Source organism: Rattus norvegicus, chromosome 9 (genome assembly GCF_021556685.1).
Source record: "Rattus norvegicus strain SHRSP/BbbUtx chromosome 9, alternate assembly SHRSP_T2T, whole genome shotgun sequence".
NCBI classification, from domain to species: domain Eukaryota; kingdom Metazoa; phylum Chordata; class Mammalia; order Rodentia; family Muridae; genus Rattus; species Rattus norvegicus.
In genome coordinates, this window is record NC_141542.1 from 20653180 (window position 1) to 20681098 (window position 27919).

At 41.7% G+C, this 27919-nt stretch overlaps 1 protein-coding gene across 3 annotated transcripts; it reads right to left on the bottom strand.

The window, feature by feature from the left end:
• Positions 1-228: 228 nt before the first annotated feature.
• LOC134480511 (uncharacterized) lies at positions 229-27919 on the bottom strand. 3 transcript variants are annotated; one of them, XM_087568787.1, is made up of 5 exons: positions 27516-27718; positions 11562-11721; positions 10098-10229; positions 9246-9429; positions 4303-5099 (listed from the first exon to the last, which is right to left on the bottom strand). In XM_087568787.1, the coding sequence occupies exons 3-5, from the start codon at positions 10187-10189 to the stop codon at positions 5094-5096; spliced, it is 282 nt and encodes a 93-aa protein (XP_087424913.1). In that variant the 5' UTR covers positions 10190-10229; positions 11562-11721; positions 27516-27718; the 3' UTR covers positions 4303-5093. The 3 variants fall into 3 exon arrangements, with proteins under 3 accessions (XP_087424914.1, XP_087424913.1, XP_087424915.1); XM_087568789.1 differs by lacking the exon at positions 27516-27718 and adding an exon at positions 12444-12658 and having other exon boundaries at positions 4304-5099; XM_087568788.1 differs by lacking the exon at positions 11562-11721 and having other exon boundaries at positions 229-5099; positions 27516-27919.

The following is a 27919-nucleotide window of genomic DNA, read 5'->3' on the forward strand; positions in this document are numbered from 1 at the left end:
CATGCTCTCCTCATGCTCTCTCCCTGGCTCTCACATTTGTTCTCAGACTCGCTCCCTCATTAGCTCCCTCATTCACTATCACATTCTCTCTCCACTCACTCTTCACATGCTCTTCTCATGCTCTCTCATTCACTCTCACATTTGTTCATACATTTGCTCTGTCATTTACTCTCTCATTCACTCCCTCATGCTCTCTCTCATTTACTCTTCACATGTTCTGTAGCCTTTCTCTTGCCCCAGTCCTTTATTAATAATCCAAAAGCGGGTAGAAAAAAGAGATTTATAATCATTGCCAAATCAGATGCAAAGAATGACTACATCCCACCAAGACCTAAGAATTACAACTGTTCCCCAAAGTTTCAGGCTTCCCCTATACCCAGGCCTGTGGCCAATATAATAATAATTGTAAACTTATCATTATTTAAACTTTAATTCTTTACTTTTATACTTCAGAGTCCAAAGCTCTGAGGTCAGCAAATTGCATTTTCCTGTGACACTCTAATGATAAATGACATAGGCAAAACTGCCAGGCAGTGGCCAGAAAGAATCAAGGTAACCCTTAGCACACTAATTCCACTAGCGTTCTGTTCCTTGCACACAATGACTCTCATAAGGGTTCCAGTAGTTAGACTTAGTTTACTAGTATATTATTTTATATATTCTATACTTCCTTAACCAGTCTATAATATTATGTAAAACTTACTTCCTAACTTCAATAACTTTTTCCTTTCTTAGGGTCCCAATGTCGGCTCTAATTCATTTTCTCTTATTTTCTTCAAGCTGTCTTTGCAAGTAAAACCCTAATCTAGAACTACAATTCTGCAGTTATTACATTTTTTTCCAAGATGAGAATACACAGTATCCACCAGGGCGACTAGGGCTGTGCTGTGCTGTGCCCCTATGCATCAATTTCCAATTGTCTAAGAATCATAACATCAACGAACATCTAGTTTCACAGAATTCACCAGAGCAGAAGGAGAAAGAAGTAGGAAAGTCAGATATAATACAATAATTGTGCACACCAAGGCCAACTGATAGGCAGTCACACACAAATGAATCTATACAGCCGTTGTTCAGGGCTAAGGTTTGGAGAAATGGTAACAACCAATTTTTACAAAAAGCTACTGCGGGCTACTGAGATGTCTCCATTGTATGTTGTCCCCAGCATTAGCCAGAACTCAGACAACAAAGGGAGGTCAAAAGGATACAGATTGGAAAGGAAGAAGTCAAAATATCACTGTTGCAGAGGATAGGGTAGTATACATGGGACACCCCAAAAGTTACAACAGAGAACTCCTAAGCCTGATAAACAACTTCAGCAAAGTGGTTGGGTATAGAATTAATTCAAACAAATCAGTAGCCTTCCTCTACACAAAAGATAAACAGGCTGAGAAAGAAATTAGGGAAATGACACCTTTCATAACAGTCCCAAATCATATAAAAATACCTCAGTGTGACTTTTATCAAACAAGTGAAAGATCTGTGTGACAAGAACTTCATGATATGAAGAAAGAAATTGAAGAAGATCTCAGAAAATGGAAAGATCTCCCATGCTCGTGGGTTGGCAGTATGAAGATAGTAAAAATGGCCATTTTCCCAAAGTGACCTACAGTTGCAATGCAATCTCCATCAAAATTCGATTCCAATTCTTCATAGGGTTAGACAGAACAATTTGCAAATTCATTTGGAATAACAAGTAACGCAGGATAACTAAAACTATCCTCAACAATAAAAGGACATCCCTGGGAATCACCATCCCTGAACTCAACCAGTTTACAGAGCATTAGTGATAAAACTGTATGGTATTGGTGCAGAGACAGGAAGATAGACCAGTGGAATAGAACTGCAGACCCAGAAATGAACCGGCACACCTATGGTCCCTTGATTTTTGACAAAGGAGACAAAAGCATCCAGTGGAAAAAGGATAGCATTTTTAGCAAAGGGTGCTGGTTCAAATGGAGGTCAACATATGGAGGAGTACAAATCAACCCCTTCTTATTGCCCTGTGTAAAGCTTAAGTCCAGGTGGATCAAGGACCTCTACATCAAACCAGATCACTCAAACTAATAGAAGCAAAAGCGGGGAAGAATCTTGAACACATGGACACTGGAAAAAATTTCCTGAACAAAACACGAATGGCTTATGCTCTAAGATCAAGAATAGACAAATGGGACCTCATAAAGCTACAAAGCTTCTGTAAGGCAAAGGACACTGTGGTTAGGACAAAACAGCAGCCAACAGATTGGGAATAGACCTTTACTAATCCTACAACTGATATAGGGCTAATATCCAAAATATACAAGAACTCATGAAGTTGGACTGCAGGGAGACTAATAACCCTATTAAAAATTGCAGTTCAGAGCTAAACAAAGAATTCATAGCTGAGGAATATGGAGTGACTGAGAAGGACCAAAAGAAATGTTCAACATCTTTAGTTATAAGGGAAATGTAAATCAAAACAACCCTGAGATTCCACCTCACACCAGTCTGAATGCCTAAGATAAAACACTCATGCCACAGAAGATACTTGCAGGGATGTGAGAAATAGGAACACTCCTCCATTGTCGGTGAGATTGCAGACTGCTACAACCATTCTGGATATCAGTCTGGAGGTTCCTCAGAAAATTAGACATTGCACTAGCTGAGGACCCAGCTATACCTCTCTTGCACATATACCCAAAAGATGCTCCAACATACAACAGGGCACATGCTCCACCATGTTCATAGCAGCCTTATTTATAATAGTCAGAAAATGAAAAGATCCCAGATGCCCTTCAACAGAGGAATGGAAACAGAAAGTGTGGTACATCTACACAATGGAGTACTACAGAGATATCAAAAACAATGACTTCATGAAATTCATAGGCAAAGAGAACGAACTAAAACATATCATCCTGAGTGAGTTAACCCAATGACAGAAACACACACATGGTATGCACTCACTGATAAGTGGATATTAGCCCAAATGCTCAAATTCTCCAAGATTCACAGACCAAATGAAATTCAGGAAGGATGACCAAAATGCTGATTCTTCACTCCTTCCTTTAAAGGAGAAGAAGAATCCCTATTGACGTGATAGGGATGCAAAGTTTAAAACAGAGCCTAGAGGAATGTCCATTCAAGAGTCTACCCCACATGTGGCCTATACATATACAGCCTTCAAACTAGATAAGGTGGATGAAGCTAAGAAGTGCAGGCTGATAGGAACCGGATATAGATGTCTCCTGAGAGGCACAGCCAGAGCATGTCAAATACAGTGGCGAATGCTAGCAGCAAACCATTGAACTGAGAACTGGACCTCAGTTGGAGGAATTAGAGAAAGATTGAAAGAGCTGAAGGGACTTGCAACCCCATAAGAACAACCATGCCTGCCAAGCAGAGTTCCCAGAGACTAAACCACTACCCAATCACTATACAGGGACTGTGCGATGGACTCATCTGCATGTGTATCAGAGGATGGTCTTCTTGGGCACAAATGGAATGAACAGCCCTTGGTCCTGCCTAGGCTGGGAAAGTGGATGGCTGGTGAAGGTAATACTTTTATAGCAGAGGTGGAGGGCGATGGTATTCAGACTTATTTCTGGAAAACAAGGAAGGAATAACATTTGAATTCAAAATGAAAAATACCCAATTAAAATTCAACAACAACAAAATGGTATTTTGAGCTTCGAATCAAAAAAAGCCACAGTCAGGAAACAGAGAATTGTATGCCTATGGTTTTCTTCAAATATGCTCAGGGCCCAGGTAGGTTCTGGGTCCAGGCTGGACCAAGCAGGTTCCTGCCACTGACTGCTCTTCTATTCCTGTTTCCAGAGGCACCATGCAGATTAATATTGGGCCAGAGATGTGGGCAGAGCTGGTCAGAAGTGGCTTTCTTTCCTGTGGTCTCAGGATTATCTGCATTCCTGGGTGTTCAGCATTTTCTGCCCCGGGATTTGGGTGCAGGATTCCCAATGGCTTTAAACTCCCTTATACCATGTTTATATGTCCTGGGAGGTGTTACAGAAAAATTAATGTTTATCCTATTAATTTGGTCAAAACTCTCATCGACAGAGTATAATTTACAGGTAACTATATATTTGACAGCAAGCATACACAGTGGGTAATGTATGCATGATGAAGTTGAAATTCAGAGTTGGAAACACAGTGCACAGTGACTGTATAAATGCCTGTGAATCTCAGTCTGACTGGGAAGTGATTTGATGCCCAGTCCCCATGAGAATGCAGACATCCATCCCTCCCTGATAGCTGTGGGACTTCAGATGTTGACACTAATGATCAATAAAGAAGGTTCCTAAGAGTGAAGAGTTTAAGATTACTCCTTTATTGACCAGAATACATCCAATTTACTTGATAGTAAACAGATGCAGGTAGTAAATATATACAGTCTATATCCTTATCAAAATAGAAAAGAAAATGAACAAAACAACAACAACAGATAAATAATAAATCTTCAAATGAATAGAAGGAAAACCAAATAACCAAAACAATTAAAAATTATCCAAACTTTAAATAGAAGAATTGCGCTAAGCATTCTTTTGCTGCTCCTTTTGCAGAATAGACTTATAGCCTGTGGCTTGCCTTGGAGACATAGTAGACAAGCAGTTAGTGATGGTAACAATCTTTTCGAGAGGAGTGGAAGTAGGTCTGTTTTGTTGGAGTGGGGGTATTAAGGAAAAAGCCTACCAATACTGAGTATAAATGATATTACAGACTTTGTCACAAAGTCTTTCCAATGTTGTGAACTGATCTCCATGAAACTCTTCTGGATGACCCATCAGGACAAGTACAAATTTACACATGCACAGTCTTTCTGGATGACCAGCAGCTCTTGATTGATGTGCATCAGCACTTCTCTGAGTCCCTCAAAAAGTGCACATTAGTTGGAGAGGCTGAGGTGAAAGTACGGCCTATTCAATCCAAAGAAGTTAAACTAAAGGAGGAAAATGCAGTCCACAATTGCTATGGATACTACAGATGAGACACAATAGTGGTGTATTTGCTGTGCACACTTAGTTCTCCTCCTGTAGCTCTTCTCTCCAAGGGAGATCTTATCCTGGTCTGTGTCATGTTCGAGTTTCTGCTGGAGAATTTCAGACCTAGCAGAGCAAGGGAATAAAGATTTATTGAGTGGTTGTCAATTCAGCTCTCCCTCTTACATCAGCTCTATTCAGTTGGACAATCCAGCATGACTTGTCAGCTGAGGTCAGTCCCTGCATCCCCAAGTGACATAGAGTACCTGCGCTTGGATTTATATCTCAGCTTTTAACACTGCTGGAATTTGAACTGTGGACTATGCACTGTGCTGGGATTAAGAGAAAAATGAGCATTTTTTCCCACTGGTCCAGGTATATGACATTGAATAATAACATTGTAGCTATGTCTGAATCTGAGTTCAAGAGAGGTATGAGCAACGTAGAATACCATGTGGATTCCTTCTGGAGAACATGCCCAGAATTGAGGTGAAATTTCTGATTATGTTAGCACTGAAGGAACCCGTCTAGTTTCCATTTGTAACCACTGAGTCTGCAAATACACAGAGAAGCCATCTCACTTCAAATTCATGCTCACTGCATAGATCCTGTAATCACTGAGAATGTGCTCCATGTAAATCTTCCCAGCGTACACATGGACATTAAAGGTGATTATGATGTAGAAACAGAACAGCACCCCTGTAAGTCTATGGCTAGTGTAAGGCAATTTGTGAGAGGACAGAAGAGAAAATGTCCTCAGATCTTTCCGGAGAGATCACAGGAAGAAAGGAGTAGAACATAGCAAGAAATCCAGAGGATCATATATATTGTTTCATGGGCAAAATTCACATGAACTGTACCAGAACTATACTCTGAGTAGCTCTTTAACTGCCTGAGGCTGAAATCCATGTAGGTGGTCATTCACCCAAAACGGGTACTTATATAGGGAAAGGATATTCAAATGGCTTCTTCCAGCCTGTGTTCCTACCTGAACATTAATGCTTAATGTAAAGATTCCCCAGGATTCGCTGGAGGCATAAAAACAAATGTTGACTGGGATATGTACATAGTGGCCAGACCTATAGACAGCTCAGTCAGTGATGTGCTGTCCTCCCATAAACCGTCATAGACTCAGGGTTCTTTCCCCATTAACAATCTGGCTTAGCAAGTCCCAAAGGCTGTGTAGAGCTGTCTTGTTGCTCAGCAAAGGATCATATATTGGTGGTGGACTAGACTCTTGTTCTTGTTCACTCTTTCAGACTTTCCCCAAAGTGTGCAACTTCTTCTAATCGGAGCTGTCTTTACCATAGCCTGAGTGACTTCATGCCCAAAGCTAGAATCATAGGAAATCTCCATAACCAGGATCCAAATCAACAAATTTTCTCCCCGTAATGTGATTGTTCCACAGATAATTTGAATAAGTAAGTAAACGCTTGCATGGATTATCTCACACTGAATCAGAATCTAGGGAAGGGCTCCATCGTATGGTACACTTTTACTCCTTGGCTGATGGACGTCTGGATAGATTCTCCTTCAAGGTTACTCTGGGACCACTACAACATTGATGCTCCCTAGTTGCAATGGCAATACCTACTCCTTGTTGTGGAATCACTGGGTTAACTAAAACTTCTGTTCCACTTTCTGAACATGGCTTCTCATAGGGCTACCTGTTCTTACACTGTCAGACCCATTTGAAGCTCATCATTTCTCCTAACCCATTGAGGCTGAAATCAACTGAGAGAAAATGATGTTGATCGACAGCAGTTGCAGAATGCTACACAGATAACATAGAGGAGCACTTTGGATTATCTGTGCACCTAAAGGGGTTCCTGAAACTGCCCTGTTCTTGCACCACAGCATAGCTATGGGACTTTTTCTGGATGACGATACAATTCCAAGCAACTCAAATTCTCAATGAATAAAATCCAAGCCAATACTCCCAGGGGAAGTTGTAGTGTGCCAAGGTAGCTCGAAAGAAATGGTAGCAGGCAATGTGGAAAGCAACCTTGGAGAAGACACAGTGAGTGACATAACCTTCCAGTGGGCTTTCACAATTCACAAAGAACAGAGAAGCAGAATAAACTCATGGATTTTTCTAGAGAAGCCTTGCCCTTACCTCCCAGTACTCCATTCCTTTGATGTGCTCCAAAGGATTTCAATGCAGATCAGTAGTTTTGCCCCTAATCACTTGAAAATCTAACTTTACAGGTGTTTTTGTGTCCTCTTTTTGGGGGTTGCATTTCTAAAGGATTTTATTGTCCTGCTTCTACACCATAACAAAAAGGGACCTGCAAGCTCTACGCCTGTACCATTTGTTACCCCTGTGAAACATGACTCACTTGAACATATTTCCACTCCTCCCCCAGACTTCACAAGATAATTCATTCTGAAATTTTTGGAAACAATAAATTAGTAATTTAAGTGTCCTTTTGCTGTACAGAGCTAGATGGAGATGCCAAATGACTGGGCAGCTCTATTTCATGTTTCATGGATGTAAAGTGAACGCTTAGAGTACTTTTCTCATGAAACTTGGAAATAGAGGGAAACATACGTTCACTACTGCAAACACACACACACACACACACACACATATACCCACACACACACCACACACACACACACACACACAAACACACACACAAACACAGACACACAGATACACACTTGCATGCACAAATGAAAACTTTGCTCTTATGCAGCACATTTCCTGTTGAGTGAGGAATTAGTGGGAACAATGCTGTGTACAAGTCTCTTAGACACAAGTAAGATGTGCTGCCCTGGCCTGTACTCATTTCCACTTCAGGAAACCTTTCTATGCAGATACTTGCTGGTCCGACAAGTAAGTTACATGTTCTGCACAGATAGCCTAAACAACACAACATCAAATCCCCAAGAGAGATTTCTAGGAAAAGACTCCATCAAGCTCTATGCTGACTCATCATAGGCCCCTCACTAAAACTACTCTGTTTCCTTCATAGAAGACTTTGGAAGCACCAGAGGAGACAGTGACTCATGGTCAGTTCCCAGGAACATTTGATCACATTAGAGTTCCTGTGGTATTAAAACAACCTCAATGTCAGTCAGAAAAAGGCTAAATAAATAACATACAGTGAATTTTCTGAAATGCAGCACTGTGTACAATATTGAGAGGGAATCTATCCTGAAAGAATGCAGTGCCCATGATATAGTCAGCAAAGCAATGTCAGCAGAGGGTTGCACTCTAGGATTCCATGCAATATCATGGTGAAGCCAATAAGACAATCCAGAATCTTCCCGGGGGATAACTCTGTTCAGGTAAAGTGAAGAAATCTAATCCTTATTTTTAAAATAGCTGAATGGTTTAAGAATGTGTTGAGACAAATAAGAGAGGGGGCTCATCTTGGAACTGGACGAATGATGCAAAGACTGCTGGCCAGCACAAAACAGGAAGCTTCATGTTTGTTGAGAGACCTAGGCTTAAAGGACTAAGTTAGATAATGACTGGACAAAACTGCATGTCATGAACTGGCCTCCCCGCATTCTCCCTAAGATGCAGGTCAGCACAGCAATGCAACTTTCTTGGTGAGAATTGGGGGTACATATGGATAACTTTGTTCTTGAAGTCTCAAGTCTCTCATACCAACCCTCAGCCTTTGAGAAACCTTTTCCACATCCTTGCTCTTCTAAACAGCTTCAGGTTCTAAGGCCCAGTTATGAACTCTCCAGGAGCACTCAAATAAGACAGGACTGACATGCTGATACACAGGCTCTGTAGTTACCCAAGATCTATGAAGCATGAAGTCACCATCTTCATATACAGGGACATGAGGGGAGGAAGAACAAAAGCCACCACAAATGACAATGAGAACCATTTCTTTGGCATTTCCACCAGGCTCTCCTCCTTGAAAACTACTTACTTCCTGAGTCTCACACGATCCCTGTAAAGAAAATGGGCTCTGGGCTTTTGCTTCATCCCTCAAAGCCCTGCTCTAGTCTAAAGAGGGGCTCCCACATAGCACCCTCCATCCATAATGGCATGTAGTGCTCTGCTGTGTGATCAACCTATCTCCCTTAATGAAGTGCAGATTCTCGAAGAGCAGGAGCATTTGCTTTCCAAACATGCAGTTTCTTGAAAAGGGGCTATCTCCACAGAAAGCCTTGTAAACCATCACATGAATGAACACTTGGATGAGACCTAGGTCAGGACATGGATCAGTCAATAGACAGTTACATTGGTTTGTCTATGTTTATGGTAAGACCAGAGGACAACCTGACCCTGAGGCCTAACCCTACCTGCTGTTGCGTGGCACTGGGGTCACAGATGTTCATTCCGGCCTCTTCACAGAGCCTTTTTGTCTCCACAGAGAATGCTGGCAGTTCAGTCTGCTCCACCAGCAGTTCTCTCTTCTCATTCAGCAAAATCTGTATATTGTTCTTCAATTGAGCTTGTTCACGCAGGAGCTGGGAGTGCCTGATGCTGAACCACAAACAAAAAATGGTAAATCCCAGCCAGCTTCTATTTGCCTGTCACTCCTACAAGTCCAATCATCCCTTCAAGGGTCCTCATCCTCAGAAATCCCCAGAATAGAGCCACACTATGCAAGTTAGCACCAATTAGAGGAGGTCAAATCCAGAATCCACATTCCACATGAAGCAAAGTACTTCTGAAAATCCTGACACTAAGACGGTTTATATAAATCAAGGAAGAAGAGATGGTCCATAAGGGAGCTCGTATGTCCATGGTATGGTGAAACCATCTTCACGTTGTGGGGAAAGCCTCTCTGAGGGGTAGTTGAAGACCCAATAGATATAGACTCTTTCCATGTGTTTCTCATGGATCACAGATCTTTAAATCTCCTGTCAGAGTCTTAGAGATTCAGAGTTGATTGATATTCCCATCATGGTGCAAACCTTTTCAATCTAGAGGAACTTTAACGGGGAAAATAACAATTGGAGGGTCTTCTACACCCTTCACATGTAGGACAACTGAGTCCAAGAGCTACAAATCTAAGACCCTTGCCAGGAGGCAGCCTTCTTGTTAAGAGTCAAACACCATGGAACCAGAGCCCTGACTTTTGTTAAAGTCATACAGGACAGAAGCATTCCCTGCCTAGTGCTGGGTTCTCATCTCTGTCAGCGACTCACCGGTAGGAACTGTTCACTTGTATGAGCTCCTTGTACCTCTCCATGGCATCACTTATTGAGTTGGTCATCATTTGCATAGCCATCATTCTCATCTCATGTTCAGATTGAAGGACTGGCAATTCGACATGCAGCCTGGGTTAGGTCATGGCCAAAGGAACAAATAATGTTTTGAACTCACGATTTCAGAATTAGGTGAAATGTAAATAAAAATATATAATAAAAAATTTCAAATTCAAGGAATGGTGGAAGGGAAGAAAATGGCAAACTCAAAAACCAGACCAAAACCCAACAGTGAGACTCAATCCACAGAAAATATTTCTATGTAAATAAGCAAACATTTGTTTTGAAATAAGGACTCCTTGGAATCCTGAGAGATATGGTTCTGCAAAGACTCACTATATAGGAGGGGGCAGAGCCGGAGAGCTCCCTGTTTGGGAATAACAACTGTCAAGACCACAGTGACCATTTCTAGGTCACAATAAACAATCCCTGGATAGTTAAAAAAATAAAAAAACTAAAGATCAAAGCAGGTGAAACAAATTAGGTAAAATCAGACTGTTCTCTCTATTACTTAAACTCAGTATGTTCCACATACTTGCTCCTTCAAAGTATTTGTACTGGTTAAGTTTATTATCCTGGGCACAGGACAACAGAGTCACAGTACCAGTTGGAGGGACCTGACCATCAAGAGCTGGCCAGGTAAGCATGATGGAATTCACTAGTTCAGGAAGAAGATTCCTCCAGTCTGTGCCACAGCTTTGGGCCCAAGAGAAAGCTGTGATGACATTTCTCTTGTTTTGAAAGCAGGTATACTCAATCCTTGGTTTCTATCGTTACATGAATTCCCAGAGGGCATAACTATGTTTGACAGGGAAGAGGATTTATAGCACCCCCTCCCCTCAGGAGAGTCCTGTGTGCCACCAAGGTATACAGAAGGAGCAAAGTGCTGTGTTGATCAGTGTGGGCCTCCATGTACTAATCACTATCATGACCTGCAAACTGTTGATCAAACAAATCCTCAGACCCATTCAAAGGTCCCAGACGTCCTGATCCAGAGTAAACCACCAACAAATACTGCCACATATATACACACCAACCCATATCCAAACACGTTTAGAATTCCAACTACATCCATGGAGGTGCCATAGAATCAGTGTATAATGAACAAATTCAGAGGAAAGAGTGATGACGTGCAGGCATTTCATTCACACACACAGTTGCAGCAAGTGTGACAAGGTCATTCTAGCTGTTGACAGAACCAATGCTAATCCAAGAGGCTCAGGGTCAAGTACAAAAGAGGTTGACCCTAAACACACAGCACCTAGCTCATCTCACAAGCAAATGCCTGCCAAATCTCCTTCAAATCCAGGATGTGAGGTGAAACTCTCTCGTGCTATGAGTAAATCTTGAGGTAGCAGAGAGAGAGCGCAAGACAGTGAACAGGTTACTGGGCATAATGACTACCTGTGGTCCCACTCATCATAGATATAAAGATCCAGGATTTGATAAAGTTCATCCCTCTCGAATTGACACTTCTGGATTTCAAATTTGAGTTCCTCCAGTTCCTTTAGACACTCCTCTTGCTGACTGATGACATTTTGGGATGATGCCTTCCTACCAAAACCTGTAGACAGATAAACCCAAGTGAATTTGCATATTTGAACCAATGGGCAGAATAGATCATTCTGAATCCGAAAAGGAGGTTGAGGAAGGGGAAATGGTAGAGACTGGGTGAATCCCTGAAAGAGCAGAAAAGCTTTCTTAAAGGTTGATTCTTAAGCTATGTCCCTGTTCCCAACCTCTAATGCCATACACGTGCCACACTCACTATTACACAACCCGTGGCACTGAAAGGTATAATATGACTGAGACATAAACATCTGCGACATTGTTATATCAGATGTGGTGCAGATAATCCTGGAGTTCATAATGACTTCATAATGTTTAGCACCATCAAGCTCTAACCAAGTGTGGTCCAGCCCAAAGTGTCTGAGAACTCAATTCATGACTAGGGGTGCATCCTTCCTTGTTCTCGCCATCAAGACTTATGTAACGTACAGTAATCTAGAGGATGAAGTGCTTCAACTCCCAAACATGGATGGTTACATTGTTAATCTCACAGTGCCTCCTCCTGCCAATCATTGACACTCATAGTTAAAAAGCTTCAAGAAAAGACACTGAAGTCTTACAACTTTATGGCTTTCTCTCAAATTAAAGATCAGGAACTCCTGACTCTTGGTTTGCCTTTGAAAAATCCCAAGGCTCCTGCTTGTAAGGCCTAGTCTTAGAAGGCACATCTCAAACCTACCTCCTTGAGGATGTTCCCCAACTCTGCCCAAGACTCACCAAGCCTTCCCAAGAATGATTTCCTCCTTCCTGTTTCACTAGAGAGGGGGTCAGCTTCCCTCTGACCTGGTGCGGTCTCTCCTTGATCAACACTTTCCTTCCGAAATAGCCTGAGCAGCTGGCGAAACATGCCTGCTTGTGAACCCAAAGGGAACTGAAGTAATATCCCAAAGGCAGTTGGTGTCACCACAACACTGGTGACATCACAGAAGATTCTAGGGATCTCTTAGATACAATAGAGTGTCCAGTGAACGGCTTACTGGTGATGTCACTGGAAAATTCTATGGCCTACCTACTAACCAGCTCTCCCCACACTGATGAATTTCTGTGGGGACCCTTTCCTCCAGTCTCCCATGTGTCACTGGGAATACCATTTGGCAACCTCTATTTCAAAGCTAGATATGTCTCTCTGCTTCATTAGAAGTCAACAATGCTTTTGCTGCGGAGGGTTTCTTACAACCCTGAATTGGAGAACAGATTTTTCTTAGCACCCAAATCTCTAGGGACCAAGGAGGAGGGAGATTTTTCTTAAAAGTAAATCTACTACTCGAGACAATGCATGTGACATGTATTTCGATTTCTAAGCTTTTTCCCTTTTTCTGGAGGCCAATATATTTCTTCTATACCTCTGAGTGTATAAAACCTGGAAATATTTGCTTACTGTGCAGTCCTTGAAAGCCGACCTTGTTTCCATTTACATATCCATGTATTTCACAAAATCAATGGTCTATAATCCTATTTTTTTGCAATAAAAACTCCTTTTCCTTGGGAACATAGGGATCAACTACAGAGCATATATAAAACAATAAATTTCTGTCTGTTTTATATATTATGGAGGACATCCTCCCTTTCTCAAATATAACAAGACAATTAAATTGGACATCAGTGAGCAAATGTCAACCTGGACCTTGTGTTACTACATTGTAACTATATAACCATCACTTCTCCAATATCCTTCTCCGTGAATAGACAAGTCTAGGCATGAGAATATTGGGGACTACAACATGATCTTTTACTTGTAGCAAACATAAGAATCAGGAGGACGGGAAGGGAGTGGAATGGTCTGAGTTCAGGTTGAACCTCAATTTTAATGGGTCCATACGTTCAGGAGGGAGTCTATTTGGCATTGTGATATACGGATTCTGTCTTCTTATCATAGGTGTTATAATAATTCAACATGAATGTGTGCTATAATGCCAGCCCACCTCAGAGATGTAAGAGTGAAAATCATGTCTGACCTTTCTGGGAAGAACTCTCCCTTTTACTACCATCTGGAGTTATACAACATCACTATACAAAGCTCAGAAGAGAGGGGTGCAGATGTGCGGGCCTTAGAAGTTGAGGATCTTTTCTACTGATTAAGCCACTTGTTTTTCCTATGTTATTTTTCCCTTGCTCTTTTATTAATGGTGGCTGACTTCTTTCCTGGCCTGAGGTAAACTGGAGTCCAATCTTTTGGATTACCGAACCTTCTATTTTCGAGATGACAGTCCCACCAAGGGTCCTACTGCATACAGAAGGTATGAATAAGTCTCAGGGGCTGGAGTAAGTTAAAAAGGTCTGTTACAACAAAGAACTGATTAAGAAAACAAGAGCCCAGTTCTCATCAAGATCACAGTTGTATGAGATTAAGAAAATGTGAATAGGGCATCGGGTGAAAGATAAATTATTTAGGAGGTCATAGGCCTAGAAGGGTTATCCTTTGATCTCAGTGGCGCTGCCATTCTTTCTGCCATTCCTCGTTCTCTGCCACAGGACCAGAGACTTCCCCATACAAATGGCTGGCCTTGCCAAAGACCTGGCAGGGCTTCTCCCTGTAGAATAGGACATGTAGAGTCCTTGAGGACTCACCAAGCGGTCTCCTCCACACAGGTTCCTTGTTGTCAAAGGGAAATGTTCCTGCAGAATCCTGCCATGGCAGCAGGAATTTCAACCTGGCTGCTCTTGGTCCAATTCACTGGGTGCAGGCCTGAGGCCCAGGGGTATCTGGGGAAAGAAGGAGCACACACTACCTCACAGCTCTCTCTTTGTTGGATGCAACTGCTAGGACTGTGATAGGATTTTTGTTTCTTTGTGTGTTTATTAGAAATACCTACAAAGCTGATTAAAGTTGCAACATGCCTTCATACCCAGAGTGCAGAATGTTTTTACATCATTGTCGTTCCTGTTTTATGTTTGGATTTTGTTTTTTAATCCCCTCAGGAAATTTCCGTGTGCTTAGAATGTTAAGCACATGCTCAGGAGGGATCGATTATTCAAGTTAGGCAAAGCTTTTGTTCTCACCATCCACTCCACAGATGATGCCATTACTTACTTTGAAATAAGAAAACAGTCATAGAGAAGTAAATTAACCTGTAAGCTATCACAGAAGAAACACATCATGATTGTGGAGTGGCACCCCAGTATTTTGTATTTCCTAAGTTATTTTTATTTTAAACTTTTTTATTGGATTTTTTTTGGGTACATTTCATCTTTTTTAAATCCTTAAAGGTATCTTTTATTCCTCTCCTCCCATTTACAAGGTGGGATTTCACCTGTGATTGTTAGTCCAGATAGTTTGGTCAATGGCTTAGATATCACCTTGGCCTAGTTTCCTTGGCATAAGCTGTGTTAGAAGCAGACTCAAAGATTCAGGACCAACAAATAATGAATTCCACTACATCTGGATACCTAGACTCACAGCCAGGAAGGCACTGGATTTCCATTCACTATTTAAACAAAAGATGCAGTTCATTAACATGTAAAAAAATTTCTCATGTATATTAAAGTGTTTACCATGATCATACAGTTTTTCTTTCTTTTTTTTTTTTTTTTGGAGCTGGGGACCGAACCCAGGGCCTTGCGGTTGCTAGGCAAGTGCTCTACAGCTGAGCCAAATCCCCAACCCGATCATACAGTTTTTCAAATACCTGGCATTCATCTTTTTCCAAATCCTAAAATTTCTTTCTTATTCACAGTTTCTTTTTCTGAATATTTCTTAGTATTATTATCATTATTTAAAATTTTAGTTTTTTAAATATATATACATTTTTTATTCAAAACTTATTCCGTTTTGCAGCTTTTGGTCCTTAAGCCCCCCTGCCGTGCCCTCTCCCATATGTATGGTCCCCCAATCCACGCCACTTAGAAACCCCTTCCCGGACAATCCCCTGCACTGAGGGTCCCACCTTGTTAAGAACAAGGGCTTCCACTTCCACAGGTGCCCCAACAAGGCTATTCTCTCCTACATATGCAGTTGGACCACTGGGTCAGTCCATGTATAGTCTTTTGCTAGTGGTTTATTTGGTTGGCATTGCTGTTCATATGGGGTTGCAAGCCCTTCAGCTCTTTGAATCCTTCCTCTAATTCCCATAAAGGGCGTCCTGTTCTCAGTTCAGTAGTTTACTGCCAGCACTGACCTCTTTATTTGTCATGCTCTGGATGTGTCTCTCAGGGGAGATGTATATCCGGTCCCTTTCAGTAAGCACTTTTTAGCTTCATCAATCTTACCTAGTTTTGGTGGCTGTATATATATGGGCCACATGTGGGGCAGGCTCTGAATGGCTGTTCCTTCGGTCTCTGCTTTAGATTTGGCCTCCTGTGGATATTTTTGTTCCCCATTTTAAGAAGGAGTGGGAGCATCTGCACTTTGGTCATCCTTCTTCTTGAGTTTTCTGAGATCTGTAGATTGCATCTTGGGTAATTTGAGGTTTTGGTCAATATCCACTTATCAATGAGTGCATATTGTCAATGAGGGGTGCTGAGTACCTGGAAGAGAATGAGGGACAAGAGACGCGAAGAAGGACGCCAAGACAAGAGTCTGATCAAGGTGACAATTTTATTTTTCCCCAAGGATGAATTTGTACCATAAAAAGGTAAGAGAGAGAGGGGTGAAGTAAGAAACATTTACGCACGCCAAGGACACAATATTCGTGTGGTCAGGGAATTGGCTGATGTTGACAGGATGTCAGAAAGATCACAGGTTTGTCATATCTATTAGTCAGCAGGCTGTTGGTTTTTCAGAAAGGTTACAGGTCATGACATTGGGTATCTTAACATCACACATTATCATATGATTATTCATCTTGACCACCACATTTGTATTAGTCTTCTGAGGTGGCTGTGGATTTTCCATGAACCCAGTCATACTTAATGCTAACCATAATAATAACATCAATAATGGAGGGCTTCAAGGCCATTGCTCCCAACAGCATACCAAGTGTGTTTTTCTGTGATTGGATTACCTCACTGTGGATGATATTTTCTAGTTCTTTCCATTTGCCTATGAATTGAACGTAGTCATTGTTTTTGATAGCTGAGTGGTACTCCATTGTGTAGATGTACCACATTTTTCAAATCCATTCCTCTGTTGAAGGGCATCTGGGTTCATTCCAGCTTCTGGCTATTATGAATAAGGCTGCTATGAACTTAGTGCAGCATGTTTGTTGTTGTATGTTGGAGCATCTATTGAGTATATGCCCAGGACAGGTATAGCTGTGTGCTCAGGTAGTGGAATGTCCAATTTTCTGAGGAACCTTCAGACTGATTTCCAGAGTGCTTGTACCAGTTTGCAATCCCAGCAACAATGGACGAGTGTTCCTCTTTCTCCACATCCTCGCCAGCATCTGTTGTCACCTGAGTTTTTGATCTTAGACATCCTGACTGGTGTGAGGTGGATTCTTAGGGTTGTTTTGATTTGCATTTCCCTGATGACTAAGGATGTTGAGCATTTCTTTATGTGCTTTTCAGCTGTTCGATATTCCTCAGCTGAGAATGTTTTCTTCAGCTCCGAACCCCATTTATTAACAGGGGTGTTTGGCTCTCTGTACTCTAACTTCTTGTGTTTTGTGTATACTTTGGATATTAGTCCTCTATCAGATGCAGGATTGGTCAAGATTTTTTCCCAATCTGTAGGTTGCCTTTTTGTCCTAATGACACTGTCCTTTGCCTTACAGAAGCTTTTCAGTTTTATGAGGGCCCATTTGTCGATTCTTGATCTTAAAGCATAAGCTATTGGTATTTTGTCCAGGAAATTTTCCTTAGTTCTTATGTCTTCGGGACTCTTCCCTACTTTTTTTCGATTAATTTTAGTGTATCTGGTTTGATGTGGAGGCCCTTGATCCACTTGGACTTAATCTTTGTCCAGGGCAATAAGGATGGGTCAACTTACATTCTTCTACATGCTTACCTCCAGTTGAACAAGCACCACTTGTTAAAAATGCTATGTTTCTTCCATTTAATGATTTAACTCCTTTGTCAAAGATCAAATGACCATAGGTGTGTGGGTTCATTTCTGTGTCTTCAATTATGTTCCACTGATCTGCCTGTCTGTATGCCAATACCATACAAACTATTGCTCTGTAATACTGCTTGAGGTCAGAGATGGTGATTCCCCCAGAAGTTCTTTTATTGTTGAGTATAGTTTTTGCTATCCTGGGTTTTATGGTATACCAAATGATGGCAAATTGCACTTTCTACCTTTATAAAGAATTGAGTAGGAATATTGATGGTGATGGCATTGAATCTGTATATTGCTTTTGGCAAAATAGCCATTTTTTACCATATTCATCCTGCCAATCTATGAGCATGGGAGATCTTTCCATCTTCTGAGATCTTCTTCAATTTCTTCAGAGACTTGAAGTTCTTGTCATACAGATTTTTTACTTGCTTGGTTCAAGTAACAGCAAGTTATTTTACATTATTTGGGACTATTGTGAAGGCTGTCATTTCCCTAATTTCTTTCTCAGCCTGTTTACCTTTGAGTAGAGGAAGAGTACTGAATTGTTTGAGTTAATTTTATACCCGGACAGTTTGCTGAAATTGTTGATCAGGTTAAGTAATTCTCTGGTGGAATTTTGGTGGTGCTTATGTAGACTATCATATCATCTTCAAATATTAGTATTTTGACTTCATCCCTTCTAATTTTTTCCCTTTGACCTACTTTCATTGTTTGATTGCTATGGCTAGGACTTTAAGTACCATATTGAAAAAGTAGGGAAAGAGTGGTCAGCCGTGTCTAGTTCCTGGTTTAGTGGGATTCCTTCAATTTTCTCAGTTTAGTTTGATGTTAGGTACTGGTTTGATGTATTTTGCATTTTCCTATATTTAGATATGGGCCTTTAATTCCTGATCTTTCCAGGACTTTATTAATGAAAGGGTAATGAATTTTGTCAAATGATTTCTCAGCATCTAATGAAATGATCATGTGTTTTTTTTCCTTTGAGTTTGTTTATATGGTGAATTTCGTTGATGGATTTCTGTATATTAAACCATCCCTGCATCCTTGCCATGAGGCCTACTTGATCATGATGGATGATCATTTGGATGTGTTCTTGGATTCAATTTGCAAGAATTTTATTGAGCATTTTTGCATCAATATTCATGAAGCAAACTGATCTGATTTTCTTTATGTTTGTTGTATCTTTGGGTGGTTTAGGTATAAGAGTAATTGTGGCTTCATGGAAGGAATTTGGTAGTGCTCTGTCTGTTTGTATTTTGCGGAGTATTTTGGACAGTATTGGTATGAACTCTTCTAGGAAGGTCTGATAGAATTCTGCACTAAATCCATCTGGTCCTGGGCTCCTTTTGGATGGGAGATGTTTAATAGCAGTTTCTATTTCTTTAGGAGTTATGGGGTTGTTTAGATGGTTTATTTGTTCCTGATTTAACTGTGGTACCTGGTATCTGTATAGAAAATTGTCCATTTCCTTCACATTTTCCAGTTTTGTTGAATATATGTTTTTGTAGTAGGATCTGATGATCTTTTTAATTTCTTCAGATTTTGTTGTATGTCTCCCTTTTATTTCTGATTTTATTAATTTGGATACACTCTGTGACCTCTGGTTAGTATGGCTAAGTGTTTATTTATCTTGTTGATTTTCTCAAAGAACCAGTTCCTGGGTTTGCTGATTCTTTTGATACTCAGTTTTGTTTCTTCTTGTTTGATTTCAGCCCTGAGTTTGATTATTTCCTGCCTTCTACTCCTCTAGGGTTTATTTAATTTTTTTCTAGTGCTTTTAGGTGTGCCGTCAAGCTGATGACAGATGCTCTCTCCTGTTTCTTTTTGCAGGCACTCAGAGCTGTGAGTTTTCCTATTTGCACTGCTTTTATTGTGTCCCATAAGTTTGAGTATGTTATATCTTCACTTTCATTAAGTTCTAAGAAGTCTTTAATTTCTTTCTTATGTCTCCAATGAACAAGTTGTTATTGACTTCAACTTCCATGTATATGTGGGCTTTCTGTCCTATTTGTTGTTATTGATCAGCAGCCTTAGTCTGTGGTTTTTTGATAAATGCATGGGATTACTTCTATCTTCCTGTACCTGTTGAGGCTTGTTTTGTGACTGATTATATGGTCAATTTTGGAATAGGTTCCATGAGATGCTGAGAAGAAGGTATATCCTTTTGTTTTAGTATGGAATGTTCTATAAATATAAGTTAAATCCATTTGTTTCATAACTTCTGTTAGTCTTTCTATGTCTCTGTTTAATTTCTGTTCCCTTGATCTGTCCATTGATGAAAGTGGTGTGTTTAAATCTCCAACTATTATTGTTTGTGGTGCAATATATGATTTTTTTTTGAGCTTTAGAAAGGTTTCTCATTGTTTAGGGACACAACTGCTATATACTTTACAAATATAGCAATAACCCAGAACATCCGCAGGAAGCCTGTGACCATTGGCCACACGAAGATGAATGTCTTTCAAAGTTCATCATGATTTTTGGTAAGATCTTCCGCATAATTGGTGGCTTGGCTTCCCATAAACATGGGCCAGTTGTCTAGAATCTCCTCCTTGGTTAGCATCTCATCCTTGTTTTTGTCAGACTCATATACCAGATGCCAGGCCTCAGCCTGTGCATGGTCATAGTCCTGAGGGAGGATCCAATGGTGAATCTCATCCTAATCCAGTTTCCCATCCTTGTTCAGATCTAGGAAATCATTGAACTGCTCCCCAGACAAAACCCAGTCTGTCATAGGGGAATTGTCCACATGGGAAAAAGATGTCCAAAATGTACTCATCCTGGTCCACAAAACCATCCCCGTTCTTGTCGATATCCTCCAGGGTTTCCAGAACTACAATCTCCTTCATATGCTTTAAATCCTCTTAGTGTAGAAAAGCAATGAACCCGACCTGAGTAGCTGTCAGGTCACCGTCAAGGCCTTAAACCTCCTCTCATTTCATCTCGTGGAGGCACCTTTTTTTTTTTTTTTTGGCTTTGAATCTTTTTATTGGTAATTTTAACTTACATTTTTTGTTGTTTTCAGTTTTTTTTAATTTATTTAATACTTAATAATAATTCTTTGGTTTCCGGGCAAACATCCCCCTCCCCCTCCCCTGCCTTATGGGTGTTCCCCTCCCAACCCTCCCCCCATTGCCGCCCTCCCCCCAACAGTCTAGTTCACTGGGGGTTCAGTCTTAGCAGGACCCAGGGCTTCCCCTTCCACTGGTGCTCTTACTAGGATATTCATTGCTACCTATGAGGTCAGAGTCCAGGGTCAGTCCATGTATAGTCTTTAGGTAGTGGCTTAGTCCCTGGAAGCTCTGGTTGCTTGGCATTGTTGTACATATGGGATCTCGAGCCCCTTCAAGCTCTTCCAGTTCTTTCTCTGATTCCTTCAACGGGGGTCCTATTCTCAGTTCAGTGGTTTGCTGCTGGCATTCGCCTCTGTATTTGCTGTATTCTGGCTGTGTCTCTCAGGAGCGATCTACATCCGGCTCCTGTCGGTCTGCACTTCTTTGTTTCATCCATCTTGTATAATTGGGTGGCTGTATATGTATGGGCCACATGTGGGTCAGGCTCTGAATGGGAGTTCCTTCAGTCTCTGTTTTAATCTTTGCCTCTCTCTTCCCTGCCAAGGGTATTCTTGTTCCCCTTTTAGAGAAGGAGTGAAGCATTCACATTTTGATCATCCGTCTTGCGTTTCATTTGTTCTAGGCATCTAGGGTAATTCAAGCATTTGGGCTAATAGCCACTTATCAGTGAGTGCATACCATGTATGTCTTTCTGTGATAGGGTTAGCTCACTCAGGATGATATTTTCCAGTTCCAACCATTTGCCTACGAATTTCATAAAGCCGTTGTTTTTGATAGCTGAGTAATATTCCATTGTATAGATGTACCACATTTTCTGTATCCATTCCTCTGTTGAAGGGCATCTGGGTTCTTTCCAGCTTCTGGCTATTATAAATAAGGCTGCGATGAACATAGTGGAGCACGTGTCTTGTTTATATGTTGGGGCATCTTTTGGGTATATGCCCAAGAGAGGTATAGCTGGATCCCCAGGCAGTTCAATGTCCAATTTTCTGAGGAACCTCCAGACTGATTTCCAGAATGGTTTTACCAGTCTGCAATCCCACCAACAATGGAGGAGTGTTCCTCTTTCTCCACATCCTCGCCAGCATCTGCTGTCACCTGAGTTTTTGATCTTAGCCATTCTGACTGGTGTGAGGTGAAATCTCAGGGTTGTTTTGATTTACATTTCCCTTATGACTAAAGATGTTGAACATTTCTTTAGGTGTTTCTCAGACATTCGGCATTCCTCAGCTGTGAATTCTTTGTTTAGCTCTGAACCCCATTTTTTAATAGGGTTATTTGTCTCCCTGCGGTCTAACTTCTTGAGTTCTTTGTATATTTTGGATATAAGGCCTCTATATGTTGTAGGATTGGTAAAGATCTTTTCCCAATCTGTTGGTTGCCGTTTTGTCCTAACCACAGTGTCCTTTGCCTTACAGAAGCTTTGCAGTTTTATGAGATCCCATTTGTCGATTCTTGATCTCAGAGCATAAGCCATTGGTGTTTTGTTCAGGAAATTTTTTCCAGTGCCCATGTGTTCCAGATGCTTCCCTAGTTTTTCTTCTATTAGTTTGAGTGTATCAGGTTTGATGTGGAGGTCCTTGATCCACTTGGACTTAAGCTTTGTACAGAGTGATAAGCATGGATCAATCTGCATTCTTCTACATGTTGACCTCCAGTTGAACCAGCACCATTTGCTGAAAATGCTATCTTTTTTCCATTGGATGGTTTTGGCTCCTTTGTCAAAAATCAAGTGACCATAGGTGTGTGGGTTCATTTCTGGGTCTTCAATTCTATTCCATTGGTCTATCTGTCTGTCTCTGTACCAATACCATGCAGTTTTTATCACTATTGCTCTGTAATACTGCTTGAATTCAGGGATAGTGATTCCCCTGGAGGCATCTTTTTAAAGTTGTGATGATCAGAGCTATCTTGGAATTCAGCAAGGTTTCCGAGGTAGTAGCCATAGGTGGCTGCTTGTATTCTTACCAGGAGATCTTTTCCTCTATGTCCCTATCATAATTCTTCCAGAGTTTAGCCACATTATGGTAGATGTATATTTTCTGTACCTGTTTGACCCAAACTTTCAGGTCTTCAGTAGTAACAAGGCCGCCTCCATCACTGTCAATTGGATCAACAATTTTCCCCAGCCTCTCCTGCTCTCGTCCAGGATTAGCTATCATAGGTCTTGGAGTCCTCCTTGCCCAGGAAGACCTCATGATCGTACAGGAAGCTGTGCTTGTTCTCTGGTGGCCACTAGCCCTGCTCTGAATCGGGACAAACGAAGTGCTCCTTGCTCATCATGCTTTTGGCCCTGAACGCCAAGACCAGTGCCAGCAGCAGCCCATGGAGTGTCCCAGGCTGACATCTGGCACCAGAGTCGTGATCAAAGGGAGGCAGCAGGGAAGTAGGGGCTCAGAGCACCTTAGCCGCTGTCCATCCCCCAGAGAGTGCTTTTGTTACATTTCAAATGTTATCCCTTTTCCTGGTATCCCATCCACAAAACCCCTTATAACATGCCTCCCCCTTCTACTATGAGGGTGTTACCACACCCACCCAAACACCGAGGCCTACCTGCCTCCCTGTTCTGTTTTCCCCTATGCTGGGCCATCAAGCCTTGACAAGACTAAGGGCTTCTCCTCCCATTTGTACCCAAGAAGGCCATCCTCTTCTACATATGCAGTTGTAGCCATGGGTCTGTCCATGTGTACTCTTTGGATGGTGATTTCAGCCCTGGGAGCTCTGGTTGTTTCTTACTGTTGTTCTTATGGGGCTGTACAGCCCTTCAGCTCCCTCAATTCTTTCTCTTACTTCTCCATTGGGGACCCTGATCTCAGCTGAATTGTTGGCTGCAAGCATCTGCCTCTGTATTTGTCATGCTCTTTACCCCACTCTTTTGAGCAGATCACCACAGAGCAACGAAGATGTATTGTCTTGGAGTGATGATCTGTAGACAAATAGATGATTTCTTAATTCCTAAGGATGGTTCTATAAGAATTCCTAAAATTAGATTAGTAATTTTAAGCTTTTATAATAGGACTGCTATTATGTTTTATCTGATAATCAAAATTGCATTGAAATCTCTTCTATTCTTAAAGTGTCATGAGTGAATTGCTTCTGCAATACCAAGCAGGCATCTACAAATTATAGCCCATCCTAAGAGGGTGTAAACCAATTAACCAAAGTTCATAAAAAGAGAACTAATGATTTCCTATAGGTACAAGGACTTAACATAATTGACTGGATTTGCCTATATGTAATTTCACTTATTCTTTTCTCATAAAAATTACAGCTTTTAACTCTCCATGAACGTGCAGAACTAGTGACAGATGGTGATGGTTTATCCTGATGATTACTCTTCATGGATATGCATGTAAACATTCCCTGTCGTAAACTGATTATCCAACTTATGATTTGAATTCCTGTGCAAACTTGTGGTGAACTTTTCACCATGTGATGCTGTGTTCAGAAAGATATACAAATGCTGAGGACAAAGAGAGAGAAAGCTTTTTAGACAGAACTGAACAGAACAGAACAGGACAGAACTCAAGAAGAACTTAGAAGTAAAGGCATAGCGTTGAGAGTAAGGCATTGAGAGTAAGGAAATTATTGTGACATAGAGCAAGAGGAAAGGAGATCAGAAGAAGAGAGCAAGGAGAACCTTTTAAGCCAAACTTTATGGAGGCAAAACTTTGTAGAAACTTTTAGGAAAACTGAAGAACTTAGAAATAAAGGTTAAAATCACTGCTCTTCAGCCTTCAGCCTGGCTCACTGGCTAGCCTGTGCTCTTCAGTCAGGCTCACTGGCTAGCTTCTGCTCTTCAGTCAGGTTCACTGACTAGCCTCTGCTCTTCAGCCTGGCTCACTGGCTAGCCTCTGCTCTTCAGTCAGGCTCACTGGCTAGCTTCTGCTCTTCAGTCAGGCTCACTGCCTAGCCTCTGCTCTTCAGTCAGGCTCACTGGCTAGCCTCTGCTCTTCAGTCAGGCTCACTGGCTAGCTTCTGCTCTTCAGTCAGGTTCACTGGCTAGCCTCTGCTCTTCAGCCTGGCTCACTGGCTAGCCTCTGCTCTTCAGTCAGGCTCACTGGCTAGCTTATGCTCTTCAGCCTGGCTCACTGACTAGCCTCTGCTCTTCAGTCAGGCTCACTGGCTAGCTTCTGCTCTTCAGTCAGGCTCACTGGCTAGCCTCTGCTCTTCAGTCAGGCTCACTGGCTAGCCTCTGCTCTTCAGTCAGGCTCACTGGCTAGCTTCTGCTCTTCAGCCTGGCTCACTGGCCTATGGGGCCCTAGCACATTGCTTAACTATCTACTCATGACTGCCTGACCACGCTGACCACCTGACCGCCCTGACTTCTTAAAGTCGTCCTCTAGAAAGGGCACAAGAAACCAAAGAGAAACACCACAGCAAACTTTTCCCATGGGCTTTGCTTAAGATTAAGTACTTTCATTATTTTTTTAAAAAAGTGAAATATAATTTCCGCTATTCATATGGCCAAGAGAACTGTGCAGTAGTCATTACTTTATGGAATTTGAGGCTAAATCAAAAGATTCATTTATTCTATTACCATGTTATCTGTGTACTGTATGATGTATCTTTAGAAAACGCAACACTATATTCCTAAAGTCTAGATGTTTTAAGACATCACCTCATGGAGAAACTTAACTGCTTACCTATCTAGACTGGCCTCTTTTGCTATACTGCAGGTACAATCAAGTTTCCACACTACTTCCATGATTTTCAAGAATGATTAAGAGAAAAATAAGTTGAACATAATGGCCAGAAAGGGGATTCTGACAAGTTGTCGTATGTGGGACAAGATACCAAGCTATGAATGGTAAGCCGAAAACCACCTGTTCCCGAAAGTAACAGAACTTACAGAAAATACATCCTTTCTTATCATTCCTCCTCCCAAATGGTCAGAGATTTATTGAGCACCTACTACAATCCTAGCCCTGTGCATCTAAGGGTGCAATGGTGAATAAAAAAATTAATAAAAAGCTTCATTATGGAATAAAGAGAAATGAAACATAACTTTGAAACTCAGAGTTCAATATAAGCAATATCACCATTTCTTTAACTGGTGATTTCTGAAAACTTCATCATTTTTTCCATGGGCTTCTACAGTAATGATACTCAGTCTCAATTTTGTAAGACACAAATAGGCAACTCACACTTCATTCTTGGCTCCCACAACTGTCAAAGGGAACAACACTGTCGCTGTCCATTGTGCTTCCCTATCAATCCTGCTATGGATGGTAATACATTCCAGTCTTTTCAATGTGAAAACAGGCCACCACTTGAGGGGAAAGTTATTATAATTACCCAAACAATATACTCTCTAAAATTTTCACATACATTTTACTGATATCACAAAGCAAATTCACCACAAATATTTAACCGATTCAAACAGAAACATTGAATAGCTCTGCAAATAGGATCAATAATCACATTCACTTGAAAACAACTATCATGGAAACAAACGACGTAATAGGAGAAAAGATACATCACTAAAAGCTCCACAAGCAGCAAAAAAGACACTACATTTCTTGGTTTGAAAGTTAGGTGATACACTTGATCTTTAAAGACAGGCAATGTACTTGATCTTTAAGCCCTGTCCACATAGAAACTGCAGTAGATGACAATCTTTTGTAAGATTTATTTATTTATATGTCAGACAATGCAGCTGTCTTCAGACACACCAGAAGAGGGCATCAGTACTCATTACAGATGGTTGTGAATCACCATGTGGTTGCTGGCATTTGAACTCAGGACCTCTGGAAGAACACTTGGTGCTCTTACCCACTGAGCCATCTCTCCAGTCCTCACAATGGCCTCTTACACAGCATCACAGTGGTCTATTTCACTAGATGGCTCCAGGGTGATAACAGAGAAACTTTCACAGTTCCTGAGCACTTCTGAGTTCAAACACCACCAGTGCCCACTCTGTGCTGTAGGCACATTCTGACCTTCTCCTAAGGGTTGTCAGCCACAAAAGGGACGGGTTAGCACCAGACAGCATTCACTGCCCTATCCTAAAAACCCCCTCGATTCTGAAAAAGCCACATTCCATGCTTGCTCCATATTTGAGGAAGCCAAATGGTTGATCTGGCTCAAGGCTCTACTTTTCTTAGCACATCAACTTTCTTTTTCCACTTCTTGTCACAAGAAGTATTTTTTTTATGCTGCAACTACACTGCAATGTGTGAAGGAAACCACCATAAACTCTGGGTGTCACCTCTTGAAATTTAAAATTCACAAAACAATTCATGGCTTTCTAATCAGCACCATGGAAAATAAACAAAAACAAGCAAAACCATTCCAAAGGAACTTGCTGATCTGGAGGCCTGCTCATGGCAGGCAGGAAAGAATTAAATTATGCAGAACTGTAATCTCTCAGAGCTCTGGAGGCTAAAAAAGAGGAAATCTGTTTATGTTCCCTTTCTCCGAGTAATTGAAGGAGGGTATTTTACATCCTCCAAATACAATCTCTTGCAAGGGGCAACCAATTTCAAAGTAGATCAGAAAAAATCTATTAAATAATACATTCATTGCCTGAGGTTTTAAGAAAATATTTTCCCAGGATCCCCGTCCATTAACAGCACACTCCAGATTACCTCTCCATTCTTTCCCAATGCCTTGGGCTTTCCAATCCCTACTTCAGCTCTCCATACATCCCTGAACCCTCCCTTCCCCTACCCTGCCTCCTTCTGCCACTGCTTTCCCAGGACAGGGGGAAGGGGAGGGAGGGGAGGGGAGGGGGCGGGGCCAGAACCAGCCAAGGACAGACGCGGGTCTCCTACCTACCTTGATTCTGTTGCTCTGGCGGTGCAGCCCGCCCTGCTTGCTGCTTGCTGTCCCTGGGGACCAGACCGGAGGTCGGGCTAGGGTCAGCGCGAGCTCCACGCCTCGAGGTCCCCTGGCCTGGGCTTCTTTCCTGGACACTGAGAGGCTGCAGTCTCCGTTGGAAACACCGCCGCTGTCATAGCGCGCCCTCCCGGGGCCGAGGTGACCCCAAGGCCGCTAAGGCCCGCTTCCCTGGTCTCTTCTTCTGCTTTTTCTTTTCTTTTTTTCTCTCTCTTTTTGTTCGCGACGTGGCGCCTGCGAAGAGCTCCAGGAAGGAGGACATCGTGCAGGCAGAATCACCTCTGGGCCCTGCCGGGGTCAGAGAGGGAGAGAGAGGAGTCAGCTTGGGCGGCGGCGCCCCGGCT